The sequence below is a fragment of the Coregonus lavaretus genome, assembly GCF_964263955.1.
Source record: "Coregonus lavaretus genome assembly, chromosome: 37".
NCBI lineage: Eukaryota > Metazoa > Chordata > Actinopteri > Salmoniformes > Salmonidae > Coregonus > Coregonus lavaretus.
Window position 1 is genome coordinate 8336183 of NC_140024.1, and position 27395 is coordinate 8363577.

General features: G+C 42.2%; 2 protein-coding genes across 5 annotated transcripts; both read left to right on the plus strand.

Annotated features, from left to right (window-relative positions):
- Positions 1-9292: 9292 nt before the first annotated feature.
- Positions 9293-23586, plus strand: LOC311111804 (alanine aminotransferase 2-like). 4 transcript variants are annotated; one of them, XM_084154658.1, is made up of 12 exons: positions 9293-9382; positions 10021-10095; positions 12699-12788; positions 16942-17050; positions 17441-17574; positions 17763-18006; positions 18890-18969; positions 19099-19235; positions 19751-19925; positions 20048-20203; positions 20438-20550; positions 21067-23586. In XM_084154658.1, exons 3-12 carry the CDS (start codon positions 12756-12758, stop codon positions 21176-21178), a joined length of 1293 nt encoding a protein of 430 aa, XP_084010784.1. In that variant the 5' UTR covers positions 9293-9382; positions 10021-10095; positions 12699-12755; the 3' UTR covers positions 21179-23586. The 4 variants fall into 4 exon arrangements, with proteins under 4 accessions (XP_084010784.1, XP_084010782.1, XP_084010781.1 ...); XM_084154656.1 differs by lacking the exon at positions 10021-10095 and having other exon boundaries at positions 9331-9382; XM_084154655.1 differs by lacking the exon at positions 9293-9382 and having other exon boundaries at positions 9392-10095.
- A 635-nt stretch (positions 23587-24221) lies between these two features.
- LOC311111489 (borealin-2-like) lies at positions 24222-27060 on the plus strand (the record flags this gene model as incomplete). The annotated part of the gene is made up of 10 exons (XM_084154226.1): positions 24222-24342; positions 24429-24560; positions 24644-24684; positions 24778-24829; positions 24908-24966; positions 26098-26150; positions 26263-26349; positions 26540-26630; positions 26702-26788; positions 26871-27060. The coding sequence occupies 10 exons, from the start codon at positions 24222-24224 to the stop codon at positions 26916-26918; spliced, it is 771 nt and encodes a 256-aa protein (XP_084010352.1). The 3' UTR covers positions 26919-27060.
- Between the last annotated feature and the right edge of the window lie 335 nt (positions 27061-27395).

The following is a 27395-nucleotide window of genomic DNA, read 5'->3' on the forward strand; positions in this document are numbered from 1 at the left end:
AATCAAATACAAACGTACTATCTCCTCATGACCCTCCTGCGTTTTCATCCGGAGAGGCGCCGTGACCTCCCTAATCAACCCAGACCCCAACGGGCAGCTTTCTAGGGCATGAATGGGGAAGGGCACATCAACAGGTACGATAGGAATCCCTAACTTATAGGTGAACTGGCGATCAATGAAATTCCCAGCTGCGCCTGAATCTACTAGCGCCTTATGCTGGGAGTGAGGAGAAACCTCGGGAAACACCACTTTAATACACATATGATCAGCAGAGAGCTCTGGGTGAGTTGGGTGCCTACTCACCTGGAATGACTCATCAGTGCGTCGCCCACTGCCTCGATTCCTAGGAGACCCTCCCCAGCACCGACCAGCAGTGTGTCCTCTGCGGCCACAGTTGGTGCAGGGGACGGCCTCCCTCCTGGTCTCCCTCCTGGTCTCCCTAGCACCAGCACCCCCGAGCTCCATAGGGATCAGCTCGGAAGTGCTGGGGGATGGAATGGACGGCCCCGAATCCGGACGTCCGCGGGTAGCCAACAGGGTATCCAGGCGAATCGACATGTCCACCAGTTGGTCAAAGCTGAGGTTGGTGTCCCTGCAGGCTAATTCCCGATGCACGTCCTCCCTCAGGCTGCATCTGTAGTGGTCGAAGAGGGCCCTCTCATTCCATCCCATGTTGGCTGCTAGCGTCCGGAAGTCCAGCGCGAACTCCTGCGCGCTCCTCCTCCCCTGTCTAAGGTGGAATAGACGCTCACCCGCCGCTTTACCCTCTGGGGGATGATCGAATACTGCCCGGAAGCGGCGGGTGAACTCTGCATAGCTGACCGTAGCGGCGTCTATCCCACCCCATTCTGCGTTGGCCCATTCCAGCGCCTTGCCGGACAGACAGGAGATAAGGGCGGAAACGCTCTCGTATCCCGAGGGCGCCGGGTGAATGGTTGCCAGGTAGAGTTCTACTTGGAGCAGGAAACCCTGACACCCGGCCGCGGTGCCATCATAAGCCCTTGGGAGCGAGAGCCGAATCCCACTGGACTCCGGAGATGGAACGATGGGTATGGCTGAGGGTGGTGGTATTGTTGGAGGAGGTGTGGGCAAACCTCCTCTCTCCCATCGGCTCAAGGTGTTCCTCACATCTTGCATGGCGGTGCCCAGTTTCTGGATCATGGCGTCTTGGTGGATTACGCGCTCCTCCCGTGACCCCGTTGGCACCGCTGATCCTGCTGACTCCATGGTGTGTTGTGTTATTCTGTCAGGTGGCGACGGTGAAATGCGGTGTCAAACGCAGGACACAGAGCTTACTGGAAACGTACTTTACTTTACAGTAACCAGGAAAGAAAACCTTCTCCATACAAGGAGGAAAACAACCCGCACACTAACACCGCCGAAGACAAATACAATAACACACAACACACAATGCACGACAGAGGGTTAAATAGGGGAAACAATACAACATAATGGGGAACAGGTGTACACAATCAGGACAAAACAAATCAAACACCGAAACATAGATCTGTGGCAGCTAGTACTCCGGGGACGACGAACGCCGAAACCTGCCCGAGCAAGGAGGAGGAGCAGCCTCGGCTGATTCCGTGACAGAATGCTAGGCAAACTTGTATTTGATTAGGGCACATTTGCACACCTATTGTATTGTATCAACTCCATTTGTTTTCAGTGGTTTATGATTTTATTGATACAATAGACATCCAATGTTTTAACAAAATGTTGTACTTATTGTGGTAGGCCTACAATGCAAAATGATTCATCCCCCTTGGTGTTTTTCCTATTTTGTTGCATTACAACCTGTAATTTAAATGGATTTTTTATTGGATTTCATGTAATGGACATAAACAAAATTTGCAACCAATTACCTTCAGAAGTCACATAATTAGTTAAATAAAGTCCAACTGTGTGCAATCTAAGTGTCACATGATCTGTCACATGATCTCAGTATATATACACCTGTTCTGAAAGGCCCCAGAGTCTGCAACACCACTAAGCAAGGGGCACCACCAAGCAAGCGGCACCATGAAGACCAAGGAGCTCTCCAAACAGGTGAGGGACAAAGTTGTGGAGAAGTACAGATCAGATTTGGGTTATAAAAAAATATCAGAAACTTTGAACATCCCACAGAGCACCATTAAATCTATTATTAAAAAATGGAAAGAATATGGCACCACAACAAACCTGCCAAGAGAGGGCCGCCCACCAAAACTCACGGACCAGGCAAGGAGGGCATTAATCAGAGCGGCAACAAAGAGACTAAAGATAACCCTGAAGGAGCTGCAAAGCTCCACAGCAGACATTGGAGTATCTGTCCATAGGACCACTTTAAGCCATACACTCCACAGAGCTGGGCTTTACGGAAGAGTGGCCAGAAAAAAGCCATTGCTTAAAGAAAAAAATAAGCAAACACGTTTGGTGTTCACAAAAAGGCATGTGGGAGACTCCCCAAACATATGGAAGAAGGTACTCTGGTCAGATGAGACTAAAATTGAGCTTATTGGTCATCAAGGAAAACGCTATGTCTGGCGCAAACCCAACACCTCTCATCACTCAGAGAACACCATCCCCACAGTGAAGCATGGTGGTGGCAGCATCATGCTGTGGGATGTTTTTCATCGGCAGGGACTGGGAAACTGGTCAGAATTTAAGAAATGATGGATGGTGCTAAATACAGGGAATTTCTTGAGGGAAACCTGTTTCAGTCTTCCAGAGATTTGAGACTGGGACGGAGGTTCACCTTCCAGCAGGACAATGACCCTAAGCATACTGCTAAAGCAACACTCAAGTGGTTTAAGGGGAAACATTTAAATGTCTTGGAATGGCCTAGTCAAAGCCCAGACCTCAATCCAATTGAGAATCTGTGGTATGACTTAAAGATTGCTATACACCAGCGGAACCCATCCACCTTGAAGGAGCTGGAGCAGTTTTGCCTTGAAGAATGGGCAAAAATCCCAGTGGCTAGATGTGCCTAGCGTATAGAGACATACCCCAAGAGACTTGCAGCTGTAATTGCTGCAAAAGGGGGCTCTACAAAGTATTGACTTTGGGGTGGGGGGGGGGGGGTGAATAGTTATGCACGCTCAAGTTTTTGTTTTTTTTGTCTTATTTCTTTGTTTCACAATAAAAAATATTTTGCATTTTCAAAGTGGTAGGCATGTTGTGTAAATCAAATGATACAAACCCCCCCAAAATCAATTTTAATTCCAGGTTGTAAGGCAACAAAATAGGAAGAATGCCAAGGGGGGTGAATACTTTCGCAAGCCACTGTATTGTGTGTCATTCCATGCTATTATGATCTACAGTATGTGCCTGTATGATGTACATTAAAGATGGCAATATAAAAAATGTTGTCTGAAAAGCACAGAGGCCTAATGGTACACATGGTTACCATCTCCCATCCAAGGCACCACAGGCTGCCAGCAAGTTTGCTCTGTATTACGATCAGTGAAGATACAGTGGTAATAATGGCAACTAAGATAAAACATGTCTTCGATTTGAAGTCATTTCAACTGAAGTATCACAGTGATTATGATTAATTATGTAAGGTGTACAGTTCCTGCATGAATATTGCTTGGAAACAAATGTAAGCTTCCTGTGGGATAGACTGTAGATCAACAGGTTTTTGTGTGACCAAGCTAAGTAGGCATGCCAAAATCTGTCTCCTATATAATTTTCTTCACTTTCCATTTCCTCTTCAGATATTGCAGGAAGCTCTTATGTTATAGGAAATAAATAAAAATTAAACTTTACATTGACTTTGAAATAATCATTCAAATAGTCATTGGATCCACTACTGCCTGAGAGAGAGAATTTCTCCTCTCTTGTTTGACAGTTTTTGAGTTGGTGTCAGATTAGAATTTGTGTATCATGTACTCACATCTCTGACACACATTCCACTAATTTCCTCAATCTCACTTCCTTTGTGCTGCAATGGGCAGGTTCTGTCCTCCACCCACAGCCATTTACGCCTGCGTCAGCTCCTGCCTAATAAATATTAATGACGAGAAAGGCAAAGAAACAGTTGTCATTTTACAAGTTGCCTCGTCACCCTTGTCTATAGACGTTTGATAACAAAGTCCTTCATTGTTAACTTCCTATTATTGGACAGTTGATAAAATTAAGTTGATTACAAAAGAACTGTAAGTGGTGTTAAAATACTTTTAGAGTCAGAGAAGTCAGTAATGCCTTTGTTGTCAGTGATCATTCTTGCACAGTTCAACCCAAGGCCAGCTCAGAGGGCCTTTACAACAAGAACAGCCCTATCATTAGTGCAAGACAAATATGTCACTCAGTGGTTGAATCTCCAGTGCGCCGATGCTGAAACCAAACCTGAAACACTTTAAACCAAACCAGAATTAAATTGTGACTTTTGTACCAAAGGAATAACTTTATATTAACTCCACATAATAAAGCATTTATAATGGATTAGTAAATAGTTTATTCATAATTTATTAATCATTACTCCCACATTTGTAAATGTTAGTAACCTAGTTATTCACACATTTATAAACAACTCATGATAATAATTCATAAGATGTTTAATATAGGTCCTTATAAACCATTTACTAATCATTAGTTAAGTATTTTTGCGTGGCATCGTCTAAAGTGTGGGCTATTTATACTTTATATGTTCAATATATTTCCTTTAACATCATGTGTTGTGTGCTTATTATTTTACCATTGATATGTTCTAGGCTATTTTGAGACTTTAAGGAGCATCAGGTACTGATGGAATGTCTACCAATGGCATATCCATCTTTTCGTGAGAAATTACACTGGTCACAAAAAAACATTTATAAAGTATTTATAAAGTATAAATATCTCATGAAAAATGGCTAAGCCATTATACATTACAGTGGGGGAAAAAAGTATTTAGTCAGCCACCAATTGTGCAAGTTCTCCCACTTAAAAAGATGAGAGAGGCCTGTAATTTTCATCATAGGTACACGTCAACTATGACAGACAAATTGAGGGAAAAAAATCCAGAAAATCACATTGTAGGATTTTTAATGATTTTATTTGCAAATTATGGTGGAAAATAAGTATTTGGTCACCTACAAACAAGCAAGATTTCTGGCTCTCACAGACCTGTAACTTCTTCTTTAAGAGGCTCCTCTGTCCTCCACTCGTTACCTGTATTAATGGCACCTGTTTGAACTTGTTATCAGTATAAAAGACACCTGTCCACAACCTCAAACAGTCACACTCCAAACTCCACTATGGCCAAGACCAAAGAGCTGTCAAAGGACACCAGAAACAAAATTGTAGACCTGCACCAGGCTGGGAAGACTGAATCAGCAATAGGTAAGCAGCTTGGTTTGAAGAAATCAACTGTGGGAGCAATTATTAGAAAATGGAAGACATACAAGACCACTGATAATCTCCCTCGATCTGGGGCTCCACGCAAGATCTCACCCCGTGGGGTCAAAATGATCACAAGAACGGTGAGCAAAAATCCCAGAACCACACGGGGGGACCTAGTGAATGACCTGCAGAGAGCTGGGACCAAAGTAACAAAGCCTACCATCAGTAACACACTACGCCGCAGTGCCAGACGTGTCCCCCTGCTTAAGCCAGTACATGTCCAGGCCCGTCTGAAGTTTGCTAGAGTGCATTTGGATGATCCAGAAGAGGATTGGGAGAATGTCATATGGTCAGATGAAACCAAAATAGAACTTTTTGGTAAAAACTCAACTCGTCGTGTTTGGAGGACAAAGAATGCTGAGTTGCATCCAAAGAACACCATACCTACTGTGAAGCATGGGGGTGGAAACATCATGCTTTGGGGCTGTTTTTCTGCAAAGGGACCAGGACGACTGATCCGTGTAAAGGAAAGAATGAATGGGGCCATGTATCGTGAGATTTTGAGTGAAAACCTCCTTCCATCAGCAAGGGCATTGAAGATGAAACGTGGCTGGGTCTTTCAGCATGACAATAATCCCAAACACACCGCCCGGGCAACGAAGGAGTGGCTTCGTAAGAAGCATTTCAAGGTCCTGGAGTGGCCTAGCCAGTCTCCAGATCTCAACCCCATAGAAAATCTTTGGAGGGAGTTGAAAGTCCGTGTTGCCCAGCGACAGCCCCAAAACATCACTGCTCTAGAGGAGATCTGCATGGAGGAATGGGCCAAAATACCAGCAACAGTGTGTGAAAACCTTGTGAAGACTTACAGAAAACGTTTGACCTGTGTCATTGCCAACAAAGGGTATATAACAAAGTATTGAGAAACTTTTGTTATTGACCAAATATTTATTTTCCACCATAATTTGCAAATAAATTCATTAAAAATCCTACAATGTGATTTTGTTGATTTTTTTTTCTCATTTTGTCTGTCATGGTTGACGTGTACCTATGATGAAAATTACAGGCCTCTCTCATCTTTTTAAGTGGGAGAACTTGCACAATTGGTGGCTGACTAAATACTTTTTTCCCCCACTGTATTTATTATGTGGAGTTATTATAAAGTGCTACCCTAAAGGCACTGGTGGATTTACCATTAGGCAGAAGAGGCAATTGCCTCAGGCCTCACATCATGAAGGGGCCTCATGAGCTGAGCATAATAATAATAAAACATAATAAAAACAAATATTTAAATAATTTTGTCCTTCCCCATCTGCAGTGGAAGGTGGCTGAGCTACAGCGCTGTTTGGCAGAACAGAAGACATCCTGAAAATCGGTCTTCTCACGAAAACGTCTGTTTGGGCGACACACCTCTATGGAAAGATGAGACTCTCACGAACACGATGGTGTTCTCTGCTTTGCTCTACGACCCCCACAAGTGTCGGGACTCGGTACCGGCTGAAACTACCAAGATAGTTTCAGCCAATTGCGAATTGAAGTAAAGTTTGTGGGTGCACAGTGCACTGTTCGGATGCTGAAATTATTTTGAGTGAACGTGCAAAAGTAACCAACTTTTTGAAGTGATTTGAATGTGTTCATGGCACATTAAAAGGTAATACATTTTTACAGTTAAATTACATGTCTTTACTATAAAACCCATAAAAAATAATTGTGCATGCACACATATGAGGAGCGGGGGTGGGTGCCTCAGATTGGCCTCTGCCTGGGGCCTCCAAATCACTATGTCCGCCCATGCCTTAAGGTTTATATAACAGAGCAGCATACAGTCTTTAAGATATTTGAAATTCTTAAATGTTTTCTGACAATATGCCTAGTTGATGTTTCCTGGATTTGAGTTCAGTATACTTAACACGTTATAAATGTTGTGAGTGTTGCTGTCTCATCAGAGTGAACCACTCATGAGTAAAAGTTCAGAGTAAAATCTTCCAATCTGATCCAGCCCTGAGTCACACTGAGGACAGCAATCTGGCACTGAGAACCAACAAGTCTGACTCATCAATGGGCCTCCATGCATAGCAAGGGAAACTGTGGTCGATGCCTTCAATTGTGTCGGCAACGCCACTTACATTTACGTAGAAAAAAGCCTAAATGTCCCTTGTCTGTCACGAATGTTGAATAAAATCATATTTGAATATGCCAATTGTCCGTGGCGTTGGTCATTCAGCTGGTCGAGATTTAAGACAAAATATCCAAAGGAAGTATTATTAAACCGACTTAAAAAAGGAGGTCTATGTGTGTGGTAATCAAGATGTGTTTGCTCATGACCGAAGGCACGTCCACAAGATGGAAGTATACTAACAGGTGTTTACATGGTTTTTCTCATGTGCCAGGTGATAGAAATCTCATCTTTAGTACCGCAGCTCTAAAAGGTTGGGTAAACAATACTGTCCTCCAGATATTTTGTCTCAAATTTCAAACAGCTGAAGGGCCAACCACACAGACAACCAGTAAATTAAGTTCATATTTTATTTTATTTAACATTCTGGTTTGTAAGGAAATGTCCACGATTTTGTAGTGCTTTGTTTCAGACTATATACCAACAATTGGTATCAAAGTCGGATTTATTAGGCAAGGGAAACTGCAGTACACGGTTCACATGCAAATTAGGGATTCATGAGAAATGTAGAACTCTTTAACCTTTTCTGCAGTGTCTCTGAAAATGTGACAGTATTATTACACTATATTATAATGACTGTCTAAAACATGTATCCTTAGTTTGAGAATTATATTTCCTTTATTTGAAGAATTTTGAAGAAAGCACTTGGGTTAAGAAATGTTGCTTCACATTATTTGCTCATGCATTTCCCAGCCAAAGCCATTCTATTTTTGATTTTGCCCTGAATCCCCATACCGGTAACTGGATTTGATTGAATATGACCCGAGGTTATTAGGACAGTAAGTACACAGTGCAACCATGTATCCAGTAGATGGCACTATCTGCTTTTTGTCCAATCAGCTAACCTCCCATCCCATGTGCTGAGTGTAGTTTGGTTGGATTGAGTGAGTGACAAGTGAATGAGTGTGGTGCGTTTTATTTGAGAAGGAAGTGTGCATGGTCAGAATCAAACTAAACATTATTTGAATAACATTTGGCAATGTATCAAACAAACCCAGGGGGTCAAAATAAATGTCTAACACTTAGAAATACTTGAGCTTCATTTGATTTAGTGTGCCTGGTACAATTGGCACCAATGGAATGGTCTCAAAAGTGCAAACTCAATATAAAAAACAAACCCACCTCAAATACTTTTTGACATATATTCACATTTTGACATGACCCAGACCCAGATTTGGTATCATATTGGCAGGCAATTCTCACTTTTGATTATTACAATTCATTTAAAGTCAGTGTTGCAATGGCTGTCGAGTTCCAGTGTCTGTCCAGTCCAATCCTAGCGGTCCAGTATTGAAGGTGTGGGCAATGCAATTCAACCTAACTGGGGCAAATTCAACGTTGCAGACAGAAATGTAACCTGCCTGGGTGATATTACCACAGATTATCCATTATGTTGACCAGATACTCAAGTGGCTACTCTAACAATTTTTAAAAAATGTCTTAAAAATGGAAGGCAGTCAGGAGGAGGCAAGGTCAGGTGGGACCATTCTAGCCAATGAGAGGGAAGATACGTGTCCGAACAACAGGAACAACTCTGAAATTGTTTGTTTTTGCCGGGATGTCACGAGTCCCTCTCATATCAGTACACTCGTAACAACCTAACAATTACGAAACAAATGCTCCATCAAATAAGCCTCACGTAGCAAATAAGCCTCACGTAGCAAATAAGCCATTAAAATTTTTTGGTAGAACAAATTCTACACTCTCTTTTTTACATCTATACTAAAATTCCTCACTTTGTGAGCGAATAAAACGAAACATCGCCACCTGCTGGAGAAAACAGATTTTGTGCCCAGTTATCCCTCTCGCATCGCCTCTTCCTCTCTCATATTACCGGTCTTCATTTTCAGCTATCTCCAGCTGTCAGCCGCCCTTCGGCGTTCTTCGCAGCCGTCTTCCATCGGGGTGGGTATTGTAGTTTGGAAACGTATGTCTAAGCATATAGTTAGGGAGGAGATTCTATAAAACAACGACAATACCCAGCATCCACCTCTGCCGTGAAAGGATTGTAGAGGGACGCGGTTTAAAATGTATGGTCGTAGTTGATGTGGTGCGTTGCATTCGATCGTCGGTATGGTTGTTGTGTCATACTTGAACATCATTCATTTTAGATTTCGTGGATTTACAAACGCTTTTAATTAAAATTGTAAATAACTTTGAAGCAATCCATCACCGCTTTTGCTTGCCAGTGAACGAACGCTCAAAGACTGAAAGAGAGCTAGCTAACGCGTTTATGTGCCGCGCTCTAGGTCATTAATTTCCCTCGTCGTGGTTCTTCTAGCTACCCTGCTGTGATCATGCATCGACTTCAACACTTGGCAAATAGATCATTGATTGCAGGTGTTTTTGACCAGTCTCCAGCCCTTGTGCGGACAAAGGCTCGGGAAACCTCATGTTTAGTGCAGTCCATACGACTCAAAACACAAGGACCAGTTGAAGAGTATGGACTGAAGAGATTCAGTACAGCTGGAGCAACCGTGGTATTGAGAGAGAATGGCAAGATGCGAGAAAAGACTCTGACCATGGACACCATCAATCCGCAGGTGAAAGCGGTGGAGTACGCTGTGAGAGGAGCCATTGTCACGAAGGCTGGGGACATTGAGAGAGGCTTGCAGCAGGTGAAAACACATTGCCCATCATTCTAGCTAGTGAGGAAAACATTTACTTGGTGAGCTTGCTGGCTCATGCTAACCAGCATTTACCGAGAACTAGCTTTTTACCCAGCCGTAACGTTGGCACATCCTCCTGAGCAAACAAGCAAGCTAGCTAACTAGTCATGGATATGTGCTCTCATGTTTTGTAGGATCAACTAAAATAGTGAACGACAGTTGGGGAAATGGAGACGTAACGTTAGCTTGCTAGCTAGTTTATCTAGAAGGACGTGTGTAGTGTCTTCTCTCACTGCTGATACAATGTTGCATCATCCTCCTCGAGTTGGGATGCCCATCCCCTTGTAGGTGTGTGATAAGGAGCCAATCCTGCCTCATGATTTTCTCAACCTTGGTGGTCCCTCCTCATGGACGTGGCAGTGATGAGCTTTGACAGGGGACCTCCCGCACCAGACAGTGAATTTCTAAATCTACCGTCTGGGGGTTTGTTTTGTTTGATTCTGGAAACGGTCCACTACAAGCCGGAATGTTGAATACAATTACATTTGAAGTTACTCAAACGGTTGTCTGCGTGGTTGGTCCTTTTGCAGGTAGGACTTTGAGACTATATCCACAGGAAAGTATTATTAACACTTTTCAAAGCACTGGTAGTGCGTTCAGATAACTTTAACCTGAAGCATGCACACATGATGCAAATACTTGCACGCAAGGCATGAATACTTGCCAAACGTAACGTTACAGTGCGCATGTTTACATGGTTTTAGACCTGCTTCATGTAATATAATTCTGAACGCAACTCAGTGCTTTGAAAAGTTGGTCTAATAATACTTTCCTGTGGATAGATTGGCTCAAATTCCTACCTGCAAAATGACCAACCACGCAGACAACCAGTAGAGTAAACGCATTTAATTATATTCAACATTTCTGCTTCTATAGGACCATTTCCAGAATCTAACACTCGGGGGGAGGGGGGTAAAAAGCTCTGACAAAGGCCTTGAGGCCAATATGTAAAGCTTAATAAAGAACAGTGATACAAGCAAGAGCAGTGGGCGTGGCTTCTATTTTCTCTCGTGTTATTCAATTGTTACCATGCACCTGCAACAAAGATAGCTCAACTGTGCAAGTCCCTTTTTGAACCTTCTGGTTCCCAGGCAATGATGAGCTTAGCTAGTGAAAGCTCATCGAAAGATAATGGTATCAGTGGCTCAACTGCTATTCATGTACACAATGTGCTGTTTAGTGATGCCTTTAAATTAATATCAGGGAAGGACTCCTTGTGATCCAGACTGTTGTGTGGGTAAGTTTAGGCTAGTTTACTTCAATGATGGAGATGAGCTACAACACAGGGATAATTTTATGTAAATGTAATTCTATGAGCTACAAGATCAGTGGACTGGAATTCATTCATGCAGACTAATGCTGTGACTGACCTATAGCCCACACTCCACTTGAATGAAAACCAGTCTTTGAAATCTACTCACACTACTCTCCTTTCACTTGAGTCTTACACTCACTTGCTTCTCTGTCATGTTGGAAAAGTTGATTGATGTGTGCCTTGGGCAATGGCAGTTCAACTAATAATATCCCTGAAACAGGTGCCTTCCTAGGGGTCGGTAGGAGCACATGATCCTCGTACCACCCACAGATACAAGACCACACTAGGGTGGGTCGTTTTATGTCCCCTGCATACTCTTGTCAAAAATATGATTTAGAGACTGGGCCAACACAAGGGCATTCAAATGTAATTGTAGGCCTACAGCACTTGGGTTAGGCTAATACATCATGTAATGGATGGTGTCAATCAATGATAAACCCCCAGTATACATAATCATGCAATGTATTTGCTCTTTGACCCCAACCATGACTGGAGTAATTATTTGATCCATCACTTGCTGTAACAACTCCTCTAATATACTCTTCTGTCTTGTAGGCCTAAATCTGCCTCAACAGTTACACTGATAGAAATAATAGCCTACTTAGATCTGTACTACACTGAACAAAAATGGAAATGCAACATGTAAAGTGCGGGTCCCATGTTTCATGAGCTGAAATAATGAACCTAGAAATGTTCCATTTGCACAAAAAGCTTATTTCTCTCAAATTGTGTGCACAAATTTGTTTACATCCCTGTTGGTGAGCATTTTATCCATTGTCAAGATAATCCATCCACCATTTCTCTACCATAAGCCGCCTCCAACGTAATTTTAGAGAATTTGTCAGTACGTCATACCGGCCTCACAACCGCATACCATGTGTAACCATGCCAACCCAGGACCTCCACATCCGGCTTCTTCACCTGTGGGATAGTCTGAGACCAGCCACCAGTCTGATTGGCTGGGCCTGGCTCCCTAGTGGGTCTGCCTGGCTCCCAAGTGGGTGGGCCTATGCCCTCCCATGGCTGCGCCCCTGCCCAGTCATGTGAATTCCATAGATTAGGGCCAAATTAATTTATTTCAATTGTCTGATTTCCTTATATGAACTGTAACTCAGCAAAATCTTTGAAATTGTTGCATTTCATATTTTTTTTCAGTATAGTTCTTCATATGTGCAGGGATATTTAAAAAATTGCAATTTTCTCAACATGAATATAAATTGTACTTTTTTTCCTCCAGGGTCAGAAACACCCCTTCACTGAGGTCATCAAAGCCAACATTGGAGATTCACATGCCATGGGGCAGAAGCCAATCACCTTTCTCCGTCAGGTGAGGGGCAGGGATGGGTTAGGAAAAGTGTGGTCTTGCAAAGTCATATTTACATCACCTGTCCTACCACCATAACCACCACAAGGTCAAATAGACTCCTAATTCCATAATCACCCTCTCTAACTGGACTGTTGATTCGATAAAATGTAAATGTAATGATCTTGCTAAGGAAATATTCTGGCAGGACGGCTATCTGTTTATTCAGAGTTACTAAATCAGTCATCCTTGGCTGGGCATCAGTTTGGCTGGTGAGGATGCACATCTACTGTTTTGTTTAGGCTACTATTTGCAAACATTAGAGGAATGTCCTCGGCTCATCGAGAGGTTGGAAATGAGATCACCTTAATTAATACTTAATAATACATTCATCTCTTAACAGAAGCATGAAATGTGTTATCTATCACTATCTGGTATTCTAGAAGAAAACAAAACATGAAGCATATTCTTACTCTACTTACTGTTGAATTCCACCCAGCAAATTCGTGTTGGATAGGCTAACTGGGCATGAGCACAGACTCAGAGCACAGAGTATGGGGTGTTCTGTTGGTCTCTTCTAGTGAAAGTGCACATTCCAGAGATGGGGCTACATTATGTCCAGTCTTGTGCTCCACATTGTTATAACAATCGCCTTGGGCGATATTGAATTAATTTGAATTTATGTATTTGCATGATCTTCCAAATATCTGTATCTCAAGAATCAAGTTCTTTTAAATTTTTTATGAGCGTTTATGTCCACTTATTCTCATGTCTTTTTGGTCTCGTCTCATTCGCTCTTTCTGTGAGCAATGACTTGTGAGCTGTGCACCTTCCAATATACACACACACCAAGCCCCTCCCCTCTGCCACTCACAACGACAAAGATGAGAGATCACTTCTTCCTCTCTGACAAACGGATTCAACTCGCTATTTGCATTTGAGGTTTGGTCCAACAGAATTGGTCAAATAAAATTGTATTTGTCACATGCGCTGAATACAACAGGTTACCGTGACCTTACCGTGAAATTCTTACTTATGAGCCCTTTCCAAACAAAGCAGAGTTTTTTTAATAAAGTAAATAAGGAAACTAAAGGAAAAATGGACACCGAAACACAGAGACATTTTACTGTAATAGAGAAGTTAACCTTTCCAACAATACCCTTTTTATGTCTCAACTCTTCAAATTGTGCGCAGAGCGGACACTACTAAAACAAGAGTAGCAATGAACATTGATTCTGGAAAATGAATGCTCAATTTGTCACGCCAGACATTGCAGGACCATGTACCGCTAGAAGCATTTTAGCCAAAGACTGTTATACTAGCTGTCTAGTCTGTGTTTTATAATTGTTCAATAAGCATAAAACACAATTGTATAAAGAATTGGCAACTCCTTCTCATTCTGAGAAATAAGGTAGGCCACTTGATTTCAACATCTGAACAAAATGGACAGGCTAGCATGCTGTTCAAACAGTTGGAGATAGACAAGGGTGTGTTCATAACAATTAAACTGTTCTACCTTGTTAGCAAGCAAATATATATAATTTGGCTAAACTTGAAATATAAAGGTTAGCTGGCTACTCACTAGCAGATGGGCTTGTGCTTGAGAGATTGTTTATGAGACCTGTGTTAACTTTCTATAATTCCTGCTACAAGAAGTTAGTCTCTTTTTTATTAGCCCATCCACCTCCATCCCCTCTTCAGAGAACACAAATATCTTATTTTGTTTTTGCAGCTTTTTTGCTACATATACACTACCATTCAAAAGTTTGGGGTCACTTAGAAATGTCCTTGTTTTCGAAAGAAAAGCAATTTTTTTGTCCATTAAAATAACATCAAATTGATCAGAAATACAGTGTAGACATTGTTGATGTTGTAAATGGCTATTGTAGCTGGACATGGCTGATTTTTAATGGAATATCTACATAGGCGTACAGAGGCCCATTATCAGCAACCATCAGTCCTGTCTTCCAATGGCACGTTGTGTTTGCTAATCCGAGTTTATCATTTTAAAAGGCTAATTGATCATTAGAAAACCCTTTTGCAATTGTTAGCACAGCTGAAAACTGTGCTGATTAAAGAAGCAATAAAACTGGCCTTCTTGAGACTAGTTGAGTATCTGGAGCATCAGCAATTGTGGGTTCGATTACAGGTTCAAAATGGACAGAAACAAAGAACTTTCTTCTAAAACTCGTCAGTCTATTCTTGTTCTGAGAAATGAAGGCTATTCCATGCAAGAAATTGCCAAGAAACTGAAGATCTCGTACAACACTGTGTACTACTCCTTTCACAGAACAACACAAACTGGCTCCAACCAGAATGGAAAGAGGAGTGGGAGGCCCCGGTGCACAACTGAGCAGGAGGACAAATACATTAGTGTCTAGTTTGAGAAACAGGCACCTCACAGGTCCTCAACTGGCAGCTTCATTAAATAGTACCCGCAAAACACCAGTCTCAACGTCAACAGTGAAGAGGCGACTCCGGGATGCTGACCTTCTAGGCAGAGTTGCAAAGAAAAAGCCATATCTCAGACTGCCCATCTTCATCTTTTCTTTTTATTGGCCAGTCTGAGATATGGCTTTTTCTTTGCAACTCTGTCTAGAAGGTCAGCATCCCGGAGTCACCTCTTCACTGCTGATGTTAATTTTAGAATAAGGATGTAACGTAACAATGTGGAAAAAGTCAAGGGGTCTGAATACTTTCTGAATGCATTGTATATATCTCGCGAATCGTCCATAAGTTTGAAAAAATTGAGATATGATTTTTAGGCCATATCGCCCAGGACTACAATCGCCCCCAGGGCAGCCCACTTCAGATCTTCCATTATCATTAAAATAATATCCCCAGTGATTGAATGAACTAGTAGGCTAGCTTTACCAGGAGGCCTGTTTTTAATTTTTTATATTGTTGAAGTACCGGTATGTGAAGTCTATATAGCCTAGTTTTAGTAGTTCTATAAAGCCTAACTCTGCACCGCCCACCTTCCTTTGTCTATAATAAACTTGCGTTGTCAGGTGGCTTGAAAATAAATCTGTCAGTTACCGATGACATTGTGTGCAGACCGGTGTGACCATGGAACTCTGTCGTAAAACTTTCCATGTGATTCAGTAACTTGCAAGGCAGCAAGCTTTGTTGATGCCAGTCAATGCCACTGCTATGTCACTGTCCAAGGTGACTTGTGTCCCTGGCCTCACTCCCCAATATTTACTGCTATGGAACCATAGAACCTGTGTGCCAATGTCATGCTGCCTATTTGACTGTGGTCAAAGGTTCTGCCCTAAATCTCATCTGCAAACATGCTCTCCACCACCTAGCAACTTCACTACAAACAAATAAACACAGAACAGATTGTGTAAATTACTTGTGGCTAGGCTACACTAGCCTCCTATTGACGGGTTGGCTGACAATGTTACAGAAATGATGCACGCACATTAATGGGTCCGGAAGCGGTGCATTATGATTCTGAACGGTCAGATAGCAGCCATGTGGGGAATTGTAGGTGGCACGTTTCAGCTAGTTTTATCTTGCTCTTGATGTCTTGTTTTGACTTATTTCATGTCAATGCTAATATGGCACAAATTCGCTAGCTAGCTAACCAACAACTGTGCAAATTAATTTGTTTTCAATAAACATTGGAGACTAAATATAGTTTACATGTTGACAACAATCTAAGTCAACCCCATCTGTTTTGCCCCATAGTTGCGTATGCATCGGTTTTGTTGCTAAACCACCAACCCGCCTATGTACTTCATATTGGTAAAATGGAAGGCCATTTTTAAGTTGCTTATTTTATGTCTGTCATTGTGTAAACCCATGAGTCCTCTCGATAGAATGAGTAATGTTCAGATGAGTGTTGTTGATTTGCTTTAGAAGCCATTCTCAGAGTGAAAGAACACAACATATCTTCCTCCTCCACACGTACTAGTCCTTACATGCAACAATGGCTACATACAGGAATCAGAAATTCCATTAGAACTGTACAAGATGTACAAGTGCAAACATGATTGTGTGGAAGGATGGCTTCGGGAAAGAAGGTTTTTTCTCCTGTTGGTTCACCAGGGAAGCTTATGTAATGCTATTTACATATTATGTAAAATAAATTGCCATTTTAAATGTGAAGGTGTCTGTGTGTCTTGATGGGGGTGAAGTTAACATGAACACTTCCTGTCTGTATGTTCAGGTGGTGGCACTCTGCTCATTCCCAGATCTGTTGAACAGCCCTAGTTTCCCGGAGGATGCCAAACAGCGTGCCCGTCGCATCCTACAGGGCTGTGGGGGACAGAGCCTGGGTGTGTACTGTATGCCTGTCTGAGTGCACTGCACTCACTTTCCTGTGTTGAAATATAGCCTAATAATATAGCTTTAAATGCTGACCAAGTAGGAGATTTGGCCTCCTGTGCACTGTTGATGGGTTCAGAATTGTCTCACTGACAAAGAACAGGATGCTAGGTTAATCCAGAACCTAGCAGTGTTTTCGTTACAACGATATGCATTTGAATTCTTTCTGTGACCTACATTTGCTGCAAGATATGCCTAATAGTTCATGTAAAACTGCATTGTACGGTGGAGCTAGAAAGTGTATGCAAGTTGAAGTTATCTAAGCTCTCATTTATTTCCTGAAACAGAACATGAAAACCAAATCCGGAGTTGATACCATATTGTGTGTGTGTTAACTCCAGGGTCGTATAGTGCCAGCCAGGGAGTGGACTGTATTCGGCAGGACATTGCTGTCTACATAGAGCAACGGGATAAGGGTGTGCCTGCCGACTGGGACAATATTTACCTCACCACCGGAGCTAGTGATGGCATCGTGGTAAGTCTTTAGTTCTCAACCCTTTCGAATAATCCTCTTAGAAACAAAAGGGAGTTGGTTGGTATTTGTTTAATGTAAGCTGTGACTGAAAGTTCATTGGATTTATTAGGGATATTCATGTTTTTGACAGTGAGTCGCTTTCCTACTAGTTGTTGCTGTTGTGAAACGATATTCTCATCTGATCGTAGAGCATCTTGAAAATGCTGGTGTCGGGCCAGGGCCGGTCCAGGAGTGGTGTGATGATCCCCATCCCTCAGTACCCCCTGTACTCTGCAGCCATCTCTGAGATGGAGGCCGTTCAGATCAACTACTACCTGGACGAGGACAACTGCTGGGCCCTGGATATCAACGAGCTCCACAGAGCCTACCAGGCTGCCAAGGAGCACTGTCACCCCAGAGTCATCTGCATCATCAATCCAGGCAACCCTACCGGTGGGTCTCACCAGCCAGAACAATGAGATTAGGCTCCTTATGTAATGTGGCTATCCAGTGTTCAACACATCAAAGACTAATATCACACACATCCAAGACCAGTTTCCACCACATCCAAGACCAGTATCCAACATATCCAAGCATGAGCATCTCAAATATATATGTTGCAAATGTTTCCCATGTCCCATAAGGCCAATAAGCATGATGATTAACTTTAAGAGGTCGCTATGTTGATACTGTACAACCAATTGAAACAAGCAACTAGGCCAAGGGTCATTGTGTAAGATATTATATGTGGAACCCCCTCTACTCTGCTTTGTCATGTAGGGTAGCTGATGGGTGTTTATAGCCTGCATAGGAAACTGGATCAGTCTTCACAAGCTGACATTATGTTCAAGGAATCTGACTCCCTCTTACATAGCTGTAACATAACTCGGTAAAGCTGTAATGTAATAGTCTGCCTGACACCTAACTTGAAGTCTTCCTGACTTCAGAGTCTGGAAAGGCTCCATGATGTTCATAATGAATGGGGCTCTGCTTTTTTTACTGATTGGTTCAACTATTTCTCACTCAAACACCCACATTAACAGCCACACAATCAAAACTCAAGCCAACTTCTGTGTGAATAACAACGGGCTCCTGTCCAGACCAGTGTGTCACAGTTCTCCCTCGCGTCCACCAGGCTAGTAACCGTCCGTGAGGTAATACTGCGGTCCTCTGGTTTCCAGCTGCCTCCATAATACAGTACATTCTGTCTTTGTAGACATGGTGTCCCCTGTACAAATGGAAGGCCCATGGAGAGTTGCCCATGTACTCAATTTCAGCACCTGTGGTGACCACTCTCCCTACCCCTTCTCCTTTCTTTCTCTCTGGCAATATTCAGGTCAAGTGCAGAGTAAGAAGTGCATCGAGGAAGTCCTCCACTTTGCCTACGAGGAGAATTTGTTTGTTATGTCCGATGAGGTAATTGTTTGCCGTTTCCAACTATTGTAGTGTATTGATCTGAATCGACACCAACTATTTCTCAACTTTTCCAGTCCTATGAGAAGTATCAATTCTCCATTGATATAATCCTCCTATGTGTGTGTCCAGGTGTATCAGGACAACGTGTACTCCCCAGACTGTCAGTTCCACTCCTTTAAGAAGGTGCTCTATGAGATGGGCCCAGAGTACTTCAACACGGTCGAGCTGGCCTCATTTCACTCCACCTCCAAAGGCTACTCAGGAGAGTGAGTATTCATATCCACGTGCCCCTCGCACGGGGTTACTATTTCCCCAAAGTACCCTTAAAACACCACACGCTGTCTGTGCTCACTCTGAATTCTCCGTCTGACCGCCATAAGTAGTCAATGACTTACATTACACGTTCCTATGTATCCATAACAAGCTGTCCATCTCTTATAGCCCCTTAGTCTTATGTATTTGATCTACAAGAGCACTCTGTAAAATGTTTGCCTTTTGCGTTAGTACGCCATGTTGCCGTGGGAGACAGATCCGTGCTGTGCTTTAGCCAACTCCTGATTTGCGTTGTCATGCTTGTTTAAACGTCAGACGAGTTGGCTAAATCACAACACAGGCTACCAGGCCAAAAAAAACAATGACCTTGGAATGCAGACTGACTGGCTCATCGGATTGTCCTTGCCATGGTTGATTTGATCTAGGATAAACTCCAGTTTGGTTCTATTGTGTGTGACTGTGTACCCAACACTAACGCTCCCCTCTCCTCTGTCCTCTTCCCCTGCAGGTGTGGGTTTAGAGGGGGCTATATGGAGGTTCTCAACCTCGACCTGGAGGTCAAGGCACAGCTGGTGAAGCTGCTCTCTGTGAGGCTGTGTCCCCCTGTCTCTGGACAGGCTGCCATGGATGTCATCGTCAACCCTCCTCTGCCACACGAACCCTCCTATCTCCAGTTCCACAAGGTCTGTCACTCAATGTTCAGAGAGGGGGGGGGGTCAATGCTCTAGGGTTCATTTGTTAGTGTTCAGTTTTGATTGTCATCCAAGACCCATGTCTGACCTCTGTGTATCGTGTTGTCTTTCAGGAGAAGAGTGCTGTGCTTGGAGCTCTGGCTGAGAAGGCCCAGATGACTGAGCAGATCCTCAACACGGTCCCTGGGATCAAATGTAACCCTGTGCAGGGAGCCATGTACGCCTTCCCCCGCATCTTCATCCCCCTACGAGCTGTGGAGGAGGCCAAGGTCTGTTCACCTAACAGCCATCTATAAACCTACTGCTAAAATGGGATTCCTTTCTACACCCATTTGTCCATTAGTGAATTTGTCACTTCTCAACTCGGAGAACTCACTTCATGCATAAAACTTGCATGGTGTAGGTACTGTGCAGCTGACCACAAATTGGCATCTGCATATAATTATATGCCTCCACACCCGAAACTAGAAAAACAGGTTTGTAACTGTGTCTCTCTTCTGCAGTCCCTGGGAATGTCTCCTGACATGATGTACTGTCTGAGGCTGCTTGAGGAGACTGGCATCTGCCTCGTTCCAGGCAGTGGCTTCGGCCAGAGGGAAGGGACCTATCACTTCAGGTAACTGCTCAACTCATGGAAACATTGCTGACCATCATACATTTACAAAGACGGAAGAATTTAGAGAAGCCTTTCAGAAAGATTGTCTGTGACAGTGTTTTGTTTGTCCTGATTCACCAGTTGGATTCAAATCAGATTGTAACAGTAGCTAGTGACCTACATTGAAGCATTGTAACCTAACCATTACAGTGCCACGTCTACCAGGCTCAAATTGGTCAGGCACTGACATCTCGCTTGCATAAGTAAACTAAAAAGATTTAACTGAGATGGAAATTGCTAATATTACACTAGGCTGAAAGGAGCTAACTGACTAGCTGGCCTCCTTTCATTCCAGCTCTATTTCTATATCTTACAGATGCTGTGTTTACTCTGCATTGATCTCTTCCTTCCTGTTTGTCTCTTGCCCGCTAAGTAATCTCTCGTGGACAGATTCACATGTAACAACGTTCTGGAGAATTTTACTTCTGGGTAACCGAGATTACCCGCTAAATTGTTTTGCATATGATTTCCCCCTAGAATGACCATTCTGCCCACGACAGAGAAGCTGAAGGTACTCCTGGAGAAGCTCAGAGATTTCCATATCAAGTTTCTGAAGGAGTACGCATCATTGGAGGAACCAAAGAGATGAGAGCACAGAGGATGACGCTCTAGAATAGTTCAGATAGTCCCAGTTTGAGAATGTTTAACACAGCATTAAATAAAAAAGCATTTACAGAGGTATCGACTAACGTAAAGTAAAAAAGTAACCCCTTTTTTCCTCTGCTAGTGTAACCTATGATTGCTTGAAGTTTTAATCTGATTTTAGGAACAGTACTTGTGTTTAAGAGACATTGTGCCTTTGTCAGACGAGGTAAAGGTGTGGGGAATCTGCAGTTGCTACATACATACATTTTAGGACTTGTAAATCGATGTACCCATTGATTCTTGAAGAATACATCTGATAAATGCCTCAAGCTGTCGTACCCCATCAGAACCCAAAATATATAAGCTTTGTAAATGTAAACAATATAGCCTTAACACGGTTAAAACTGTGTAATGTTGATATCATGGATGATCAGTCCTTGCATCCATAGCTCTGGCTTTGAATTTGGTTACAATTCTCCAGTCCCATCCCTCAGATTTTGATTGGAACGGGCAGGGAGGACGTTTTATTGCAACTACTGCTGATTGCCCCTTTAACACTAAAGCAATGTAAATTGTGATGTACGCGAAGGTTCTCCATTATAGAGGATGCACTGGGGAATGGGACACAATGTTCTGGTTTAAAAAATATGCATTTTGTTGTTTTTGTGCCCGGGAAGTTATTTACACTGTGTTGTATTTTCTATCTGTCTTGAGGCTTTTGTGTCTCCTTAGAGGCATTTAGTGTTAGAGATCTAGACAATGGGGCACTGTAAGTGCAAATATTATCTTGGAACCAGCTGTACCTTTCCATGTGCCAAATGGAACTGGAAAACAGAGATTGTTTATGTAGGTCATGGACTCCGGGCAATGAGTACTGCTACATCAGCTCTTTCTGATCCGAAAAACAACAGGGAGGGATTCTCCTAACCATTTATAACATCCTATCAGTCCAAGTCATAAAGCTTTGAGCCTGCATAGCTCCCTGTTGGGCACAGGTTTACCCATACAGTACCTATCTAGCATGACAGATGCACTTGGAGAGGGGTTTTTTGGGGGGTGAATGTCTGTACTCTCGGGTGCTTAGTTACAGGTGCTTAGTGCCGGCCATTATGTGGTTGTTATGGAAAGAAATGCAATTGTTTGTGTGCTACTCTTAAATGAGTTTAAAGGTCAAACCAAGGGAATTGTAGGTTCTGGTAATTCTGTATATCGGCATGTCCCCTTATTAGGCTATTTATTGCATAGATTGTTTACGCTTTTTACTGACAGTGGCTTTAAGTATATCATTCACATTTGTATCACAACTCATCTCAGATGATCTCCCGAGTGGCACAGTGGTCTAAGGCACTGCATCGCAGTGCTAGCTGTGCCACTAGAGATCCTGGTCCGAATCCAGGCTCTGTCGTAGCCGGTCGCGACCGGGAGACCCACGGGGCGGAGCACAATTGGCCCAGCGTCGTTCAGGGTAGGGGAGGGAATGGCCGGTAGGGATGTAGCTCAGTTGGTAGAGCATGGCGTTTGCAACGCCAGGGTTGTGGGTTCGATTCCCACGGGGGGCCAGTACGAAAAATAAAAATAAAATAATGTATGCACTCACTAACTGTAAGTCGCTCTGGATAAGAGCGTCTGCTAAATGACTAAAAATGTAAATGTAATAGAGATGGTGGGTTGAATGCACTTTTGGGTTTTTGTTTGTAAAATGTTTTTGGGATCCTTCTGCCAGTATCTATCTTTCTGCACACTGTGAGCCGCAGGAGATGTTATTGTAAAGTGAAACAGTTTACAATTTCATTTTTTAGGTTGGAGATGAGCGTAGTGACCCACACAAGGCAGTCTAAAAGCTTCAGTTAAACCAATTAATTCAGCCAGCTGATGAACTTTTATTCTCTGATATCATCTCATCTCTATTTTTGTATGCAGTTTAATGCTGAATGAAGTGTTCAAGCATTAACCTAACCTCGGCAGCCATTCAATGTATGAAACTCTTGACTGACCTCAAAACATGAATTGTTTTTAACCATTTGACTGCAATGAGGTGCCTTCAATGGCGACAAGCTGTAATTTACATTGAGTGACTTTTGAGAATGTCAGCAAATTAATATATTTTTTATCAATACAATGAAATGTTTTTAAAATGCACATTTTCTGCTAAATGTTTGTTTTCATTTGTTTGCCTGGTTTGTATTCATCATTCTTTCTTCATGAGCTGAAAGTTAACTGGAAAAGGTGTTGGGTTCAACATCGATTTGCTTATACATATCAACGTAGTTTCTAACTGAAATAAGACTGTTAACCCCAGTGTTTGCTTGTCTTGTTTACGTTTTGGATATGCGATATTTAAAATAATTCCAGATTTGCATTTCTTCTTTTGTTATTATTTCTGTTTTGTACAATAAATACTTTTGAGATCCATTTTGAGAGAAGATTCAAAATATGCTTTTGTCTGAAATGAAGGCTGCATTTACACAGGCAGCCCAATACTGATATTTTTCATTAATTTGTATTTTGACCCTTCAGATCAGCTCTGAAAAAGATCTGATGTGATTGGTCAAAATACCAATTAGTGGACAAAAATATCAATATTGGGCTGCCTGTGTAAATGGTTTCATGCAATGTGAATTGAATGATTGTACTTGGAGAAACTACTGAATCTAATGTTTAGCCATTTACCCAAACATCAGAAACGACAATGACACAGTTCAACATTAAACAGTTTACCCTCTAATACAGGAGGACAATTCACTCTCCACCAGTCATTGAATAACTGCATGTCACACTTCCACCAAAGAAAACATCAGCTTTCCAGTACTGAGTGATGAACTGTTGATAGATCTTAAACTTGGCCATCTTTTAAATTAATATTAGATTGACCCCCAGGACATAGTTTTGTCCTAGCCCAGCACTAATGGTTAGTGAGGTGCGTTATTAGTGGATTCTAGGGTCAATTTAAGGTCAATTGTCTGATCAGGAACACCTGGTGTCCTGAAGGTTATAAATCAGCGTTCAGGTGATGTGGAGGCAGGGGGAAAAGGCACACTGATGAAACCATGGCACCAAGAAGGATAAGAAAAATCAGCAATCAGGCAGAAGGACACACAGATGGTGAAATTAGCAAGGAGATGCGCCAAAAGCAACGGGCGCTTTTTATTCAACAGTTCGAGAAAGAAGGTTTTTAATTTGAAGTAGGCCTAACCCTACCGTCCGTTTTCCATGTTCTTCAAATGAACTGAATTCACTATGTTCTCCTTTTACAGCACAGGACCGTATAAACGAGATGGAGGCAAAATTGGAGCAGACTCTTGCAACAGTAGATCGGGTTTTCAAAGTGGAATTGATGAAAATGCCACCTGCGCTTCAAAAAACCTTGATAATAGATTTAATAAATGGTGCGATTTTCAATTGTATTTTAATTATTTGTTGGAATGCATGCATGTTTTTATTTATGTTGTTTCCACCCTTTCTTTCCTAGCGGATGACATTTCGGCAGGTGAAGTCACAATCGCCATAAAGGTAGGATATCGATTATCCGACTGGCTATAAATGGCTTAGTGCTGCCTCCTTGTGGCTTACTGTAGAAATGTCAACATCCAACATATTTTACAGACCGAGTCACCCGAGATTCACCAGCCTCTCACTAGGAAGCTCAGTAAAAAAGGTAATGGTTTATTTCCTCCATTAATTAATTAAAATGCATATAAACTTGTCATTAACGGTACATTTCTTACTTCTGTAGTCAAAGTAAGTGAAGGTGCATCGGCTCATAAACGGAAGACTACAACAGACCCATCAAAGGTAGCTCGCAATTCAAATAACTTTATTGGCATGGGAAACGTATGTTTGCCAAAGCACGTGAAATAGATAATAAACAGTGTTATAAAGATGTGCAAATGGATAAAGTACAAAAGGGAAAATAAACAGGGGTTGTATTTACAATTGTTTGTTCTTCACTGGTTGCCCTTTTCTTGTGGCAACAGGTCCCAAATCTTGTTGCTGTGATGACACACTGGTATTTCGCCTAATAGATATGGGAGTTTATCAAAATTTGATTTGTTTTCGAGTTCTTTGTAGGTCTGTGTAATCTGAGAGAAATGTCTCTCTGGTCATACATTTGGCAGGTTAGGAAGTGCAGCTCAGTTTCCACCTCGTTCTGTGGGCAGTGTGCACATAGACAGACCTGGCATCAAGAGAAGACCGGCTATGGCTGCATCTCAATAGCAAGACTATGCTCACTGAGTCTACACATAGTCAAAGCTTTCGTTAATTTTGGTTGTCAGTGGTCAGGTATTCTGCCACTACTCTCTGTTTAGGTCCAAATAGCAGTCCAGTTTGCTGTGTTTTTTTGGTAAAGTCTTTCCAATGTGTCAAGTAATTAGCATTTTATTTTCTCACGATTTGGTTGGGTCTAATTGTGTAGCTGTCCTGGGGCTCTGGTCTCTGAATCGCTTCCTTTAAGGTAGTTGTAGAATTGAACGGCTATTTTCTGTGTTTTGATAATTAGCGGGTATCGGCCTAATTCTGCTCTGTATGCATTATTTGGTGTTTTACGTTCTACACCCATGTTTATGCAGAATTCTGCATGCAGTCTCAATTTGGTGTTTGTCCCATTTTGTGAATTCTTGGTTGGTGAGCAGACCCCACAACCATAAAGGGCAATGGGTTCTATAACCGATTCAAGTATTTTTAGCCAGATCCTAATTGGGATGTCGAATTTGATGTCCCTTTTGATGGTGTAGAAGGCCTTTCCTGCCTTGTCTCAGATTGATCACAGCGTTGTGGAAGTTACCTGTGGTGCTGATGTTTAGGCAGCGGTAGGTATAGTTTAGCTCCCACTTTATTTGCATGGCATTAGACCAACGTGTGATTGGGAACAGACCGGGCATTTCCACTTAGAAAATGTACTAAATTGTATTTTTTTTTCTAAAGGGTTCCGAGAAAGCCAGATCACTTGTCAATAGCTCAAGCACGGGAAGCCTACGGTAACTCTCCCTATTTATTCCAGTCCACCACTCAAACACCTGATTTGAACTAATTCAGTAGTGTTAGCTGAAACGCCCTCTTCTGGTTGATTCTGCTCATTTGTTCTTGCAGGTGTGCCACATCCACAAATACAAAAAGAACCAAAACTCGTCTTGCCAAAATCAGTGATCAGTCTCCACTGACTGGAACAAAACACAGGTTTGTCTTCACTTATCACAATCCCTTATGAAAAAAAGATTGCAGTCAGAGTGCAGTGTAACTGCAGTTCTGCAATTACTGGGTCCAAAATACCAGTTGAGTCGACTGCAGTTACTGCACTTTTACTGCAGTTTCAAAACAGCAATCTTTTAAGGGATATCGGAGTTTATCAAATTAATTCTGTTTCTAGATCTGTTTTGCAGTCAGCCAGTGATGACCACCTGTATTGCTCCATGTCTGGATTGTCTCCACATGTAACAATCTCTACAGCCCATGGAGAGGTAACTTTTCATATTGAGGTTGTTGGGGTTAAGTTATTTCAAGCAGTCTAAACTAGTCATATTTTCTCCAGACATTGTGCCTCTCGGATGATACTGTTGAAGATGTCGACATTGGGTTACTGGATGACATGGCTGTTCTCCAGATGCAGAAGTTGATGGTAAAATTTATTCTGTTGTGAATTTCTCATTAAAATGAACAATATATCCCCTACAATTAATTGACTAATCTTTCTCATTTAGAAACTGATGGACTACCTTTTCAACAAAGTCAAAGCGAATCAGCAATGATACCAAGACATTGATCCACTAATGCCACCTATGCATGTTTTACGTTCAAATTAAAAGTTGTGATTCAATAAATTGTATTTGTATATTCATGTTTACTGGCTGGTGAGCAATATTTATCCCCATAAAGTTGGTTGTTGTGAGCATCCTATTGAATGTTTTGTATCAATGATGGTAAAACTTGATAGTTGGCTTTATGAACAAATATAATGGTCTTGCTAACAGTGCTTGACTTGGGCAAGAGCTCACCAGGGCTGAGTACCAGCGCCTAAAATGTTCTACAGCTTGAGCTCCTGTTCCTCTTATAGAATATTAACTCTAAGGTATTGTGGCGCTCCTGCACATATACCATCCCAAGTCGGGTTTATTTAAGCAGTACTCGACTTATTGTGCCTGAAATTCTCACTTTTTGAAAACATCTGTCGGAAAACTAATCACTCATTTTCTGACCCTAATGACAGGACAAATGCTTATTCAAGT